The following is a 5256-nucleotide window of genomic DNA, read 5'->3' on the forward strand; positions in this document are numbered from 1 at the left end:
TTAATTTCTACATAAAACACTTTTGATTGCTACTGCTACAGTTTAGAATAATTCATTCCAAATGTCGTTTTAGTCCTCTATTGCACAACGTTGCCTCAGGGTAACAAACATTTTCTTCACTTTACAACAAGATTCCACTTGTCACACAATGTTGCCATTTGGCATCAAACATACTTCTGCAAATTCACACAACTAAAAAATGATACGGAATGTTCTGAATGTTGAAAGGAGGTTTAATAGTGCCGACTAAGAGATAGTATGACCAAATACACTTTTTTACTGACTTACTCAAACTGTGTCCTTAAATATATATAGAATTTGAGGGGCAGAGTTTGAGTAAATCAACGCTGTGCGACAGTGGAATGGATTTAGCCAGCCACAAACCAGATCTCACCATTTCAGGGAACATGGATCTATATCATTTCGTCCCATTGTCGCCCAATGTTTCCTCAGGGCAACATACACCAAAAGGAACGCTGCACACATTATTACTAAAAAAACTAAATTTAGTTCAAAAATCATCTCAATTTTATTCAAGAAAAGTGAATTGGATATATATATATATATATATATATATATATATATATATATATATATATATATTGCTCTCATAATGTGTGCAATAGAAGGATACTAAATATGAAAATAATAGTCATAGTTAACATAATCAGATGCTCAAGTTGGACAGTATTTCATACTTGTCAATAACCAATTTCCATCAAGCAATAAAATGAAAAATCTGCTTGAAGTTTTAATGTTTGCTGGAGAAAATACTGGAACAAAATCATGAGTGAGGATGAATATCATCATCTGATTAATGCTAATTGCAAAAGATACATGTTTATGTCTTGTTATTAATATTTTTCTCTGTGCGATTAATATTTTTCTTTGCGCAGAGTATGATGGCGTCTATGGCATCAGGTCTACAGGATTCCTCCATAGAGGAGCTTCATCTGCAAAGGAGAGGGCAGCGTGTGCCATACCAGGTACACTGATTCATATCTTAATCCTACGAGTCTGTATACATGCCCACACAGTTATTACTCACCTTCATATCCACATGACATATCAGTTTCATAATAGCTCCTGAATAATTCATCATATATACTAAATAACAGGGTTTAAGATTAATAGCTAATAATAGGCTTGAATAACAAGCTTAGAGTTCATGAGTTTAAGAAAATATAAAACACCAAGAAAGAGAAAGAGGGAAAAACTCAAGAAAACGTGTTGCCCACAGGGACAAAAGACATTAGGCACATTCCTTGTTCCAATGTTGTTGGAAATCATGCAAGATTTATCTAGTTATCACTTCACTGCATCGCTGAGTCAACACAGTGCACAGATCCCATCTCAGCTCCCTCTTGCGGTGAAATATGAATAGAAACATGTTTTAATGAAATGTAAATGCTTGTAAAGATTTGAGCAGCATAGATAAAAATAAAATTAGCAATATTTTCCAAATATGTCAAAATATCACAGTTTAAGGCGATTTAAGTTTGCATTGTTAAAGTTAATGAATTTCCTAAATACTGCTAGAAGTCTGGTTTGAGAAATCTGACATAGCTTGTTTTGAATGGGCTGTTTTGGTTAGTTTTCTTCTAATAAAAATACCAACACTACAAAAAATGGTATCCTGTCATGTAAAATGATCTAAAATCTAATCGAAATATCCAATAATTTTCCTATTGAGATTGTTTTAAGCCCTTTTAGGATTATTAAACTTATTTCCAAATATTTTTGCTTGCTGTGTTTCCAGATAATTTGACTTGTTTTAACAAATGTGCATGTATAAAGCTAAATTATCTGCCAGGATAGTTAGATAATTTTACTCCATAAAATGACTTAAAACAGGTAAAATGTCTTGAAATAACCTAAATAATCTTATATCAAGCACAACCATCTCGAAATAAGAAATATTAGATATATTCATATATATCGACAATAATTAATAGAATTTCACTTGACAAGCTACTATTTGTTTTAGTGAAGGGGAATCGAACACAGTAGTGTAAATGATAACCAGACAGAGTGTAGATTCTGCTTAGTTTTACATACTTTATGTATATATACATATATATTGTGGAACCTAATATAATTGTGGATATAGTACTCGTTATCTTGCAGTACCACTAACACTGACAGCCAATATCATGACACCAATAACAGCTTTACTGTCCTGGTCCTTCTGGATCTTTCTCCCGCTCTTTTTCTTCTCAGATCTTTCCAGACTCAGAGGAGGACTCCGAGGTGCTGCAGAGTCCAGCAGGACAGAGGGGTCGCCTGCCCTCTATAGTGGTGGACCCCACACAGGTGAGTGAGGAGGAGAGAGGTCGGCTGCTGTGGTCTCTACATAGACACACCTCCACAGAGGAGGACGATGACTCCTTCCAGGAACAGGAGGCGACCCAAAATGACGAATCCAACCAAGAGGAGCACGGGAACGCAGAGGGCAATGGAGAAGAGCGGTCAGTGCAATATTACTGCTGTTAATAAAAATGGATTATGCAATAGCACAATATTCTGAAACTCCAGCAGACAGGCAGATACTATAATTGTGCAATCATGTCACCTTTGACCGATAGAAAGAAAATGCCTTGATGCATTATGATGCTTTGTTCTTAAGGTGGCAAATAGAATGCATTGGTTTGGGAATGTTGGGATCACTTCTAATCGTTTAAGGTAATAATCAATATTTATATTTTAAAAACTTTGTATCTCCAGAACTATAACTTTACAGGAGAAAGAAAAAACATACTTTACTGTTAATGAAATCAATGGAAAATGACTTTGTTCCAAGTCATTTTGGACTGTTTCTTTTGGTCCATTCTGCTTCAGGTTTACTCACAATGTTAAGGTCACCAGGCATTTTCAAATTATGTCAAAAAATGACATGAAGAACAACAAAAATGGAGATACGGTTTTGTTCCGACAGCAGTGATATGTAGTTTGGTGAATACATTGAGTGATAAAGGTGTACTCGGGAAACACTTGCCCACATACATAAAGCCAGTCATCATCATCATCAAAATAATGCTAGATCATGCTCACTTGAAACCCTCAGCCCATCATAAAGTAAAACACCTCTCGACAAAATTCTGTAGACTTCTGAGATCTTTCCCTTCAAACCTCCACGAGATTCCAACTGCTCTTAATGTTCGTAAGCTCCAAACATATTTTACCCTCTTTCCTTAAGGACTCGAAAAATGCCTAAGCTGTACATGACTACAAAAATTGCCATTTTATATGTCAAAATTGTCTTTGATTTGGTCAAACTATCCTAATGAATCTTCAATAAACAACTGTGCAAAAGGTATAATTCCTTCACATACCCATGCTAGGAGGCCAGTGTTCCCAATCTGTGGGGCAAAGTATACATTCAAAAGTAATTCAGAATAGTAACAAAATAATCAAATTAAATTGGTTTATATTAAAGAACTGTTCCCTAAAGAACTGTAATAGGATTGGTTTATAGTCCTGGTGCTGACTGTATATTTAAAACCCATATTCTGCGTTCACATTGAGATACCCATTGAACACAGCTTGCAACCATGGTTAAAACAGTGTACTGAGAGGAAAGTCCATGGAATGTGGGCCTGTGGCAAAGCACTAGGTCATGCAGTACTGTTCATAAAAACTGTGACTGTTTTGTGCAGATAAGCTGTTGATTGATTGAGTGCTGCTTTGTAGAAACTGAGATTATTGTGTCATATTAGAGCAATTCTGTAAACCTGTGTTCTGCAACAATGCACATGCGTCAGTGCATCAGTCAGTTAAACTGTGCCGCTTAGTGTGGAATTAGATTCAAATGTCCTGCAAAGGCTGGCTTCTAATGTAATTCAAAAAGCATTTCTGAATATGTGGATATTTATTCAATCTTATCACAGATGTGAAAACATTATCTTTTAAAGGGCAATTCCACCTATTTGTCTAGATTTCTGCATAATTCAGTGGCTGAGATGTAAACAGTCATTCAAGGTAGTTTGGTTTAAAATGGTTCACTGCAGAGAAACTTCTTTACAGTAGTGGTGATAGGCGCCAGGTGAATAATATATCTATTTTATTTACTACCCAAAATGACTGATGGATCCATACGTCTCCTGAAAATGTTCATAAAACACTGTCTTAGGCATCATCATTTGGGAGGGGAATTCCACTGATTTTTCCAAATTTCTGTATAGTTCATTCATGAGGCATAAACAAAGTCATTCAGACTGGTTCATTGTAAAGAAACACACTGAGATTTCTTTACAGTGGTGGTGATAGGATATCACATCCATTCAGTTTCATTCCTCTACAATGGCCCATTTTACATCAAACCACACTTGCTCAATGACTGAATTATGCTGAAATGTTTAAAAATCAGTGGAATTTTCCTTTGAGGAGATACTCACTCATAGTGCAAGTGCCGCAAGTGTATATGTCTATAGTTCTGGTTGTCAGGATATTGCAATAACCCAGTCTCTGTCTGTTTCAGAGAGGCTCATATCAAACACTCATCAGCCGCAGTGCAGCCAGGACTGCTGGACCACTCTCGTCTCACTCCTCCTCAGTCCCCTACAGCTCCAGACATAGCGCCGCCCTGCTTTAGAGGTTGAATGAGCTAAAGCAAGAGATACAGGACGAAAAGCTGCCTTAGGAGCTCTACACAGCAATTCACTTCTGTAGGCCTACTTCACTTTGAATAAAGAGACATCCTATGTATGTTTGGGGCAAATTTGACACCTTTTGATAAAGAAGGGGGGGGTCTGCTCATTAATAAGTCTAGCTGTGAATGAGTGGGGTCTGGGGGAGCAGGGGCCTCTACCTATACAAACAAGAGCTACAGTTAAACGCCTGTACCTAAAGTGTTAAAAAAATGGTCAGTATGTATGTCCCATAACAGCCTAGCTGACACAGCTGCTCTCCCTTTTATATCTCTTCCATCTGTTTGAATATGTTCTGGATTATTTTATGTATAAGCACAAAATAAACTGTGATTTTTCTAATAAACACGGGTATCATTTTTCTGAAATGTAGTGTGATGCTGTGATTAGTACTAGAGACCACTTTTGACTTATTTCATTTCCACAAGCAATACCTTGTAGACCACCAAACCTGTCACGATCAGATAAACAGCACTTATCTGATAAAAGCTTTAATCTTTAAGAAAATCAAGCTACACTCTTGCCTCAGACCTGAAAAAACCACAGGTGTTTCTGTCCATCCTTCCACTGTGAGAAGACAACTCAAGACTATGAATCTGAAAGGATCTGT

At 36.6% G+C, this 5256-nt stretch overlaps 1 protein-coding gene across 1 annotated transcript in view; it reads left to right on the top strand.

Moving 5' to 3' along the window:
- Nucleotides 1-5014, top strand: part of si:ch1073-303d10.1 (protein LBH-like) — a 6811-nt gene extending 1797 nt beyond the window's left edge. The window contains exons 2-4 of the mRNA XM_017691308.1: nucleotides 897-986; nucleotides 2221-2468; nucleotides 4478-5014. Of these exons, the coding sequence (XP_017546797.1) occupies nucleotides 900-986; nucleotides 2221-2468; nucleotides 4478-4598 (456 nt within the window). The 5' untranslated portion in view covers nucleotides 897-899 and the 3' untranslated portion in view covers nucleotides 4599-5014. The remainder of the gene's footprint in view (nucleotides 1-896; nucleotides 987-2220; nucleotides 2469-4477) is intronic.
- Nucleotides 5015-5256: the final 242 nt, after the last annotated feature.

The sequence above is a fragment of the Pygocentrus nattereri genome, chromosome 18, assembly GCF_015220715.1.
Source record: "Pygocentrus nattereri isolate fPygNat1 chromosome 18, fPygNat1.pri, whole genome shotgun sequence".
Lineage (NCBI taxonomy): Eukaryota > Metazoa > Chordata > Actinopteri > Characiformes > Serrasalmidae > Pygocentrus > Pygocentrus nattereri.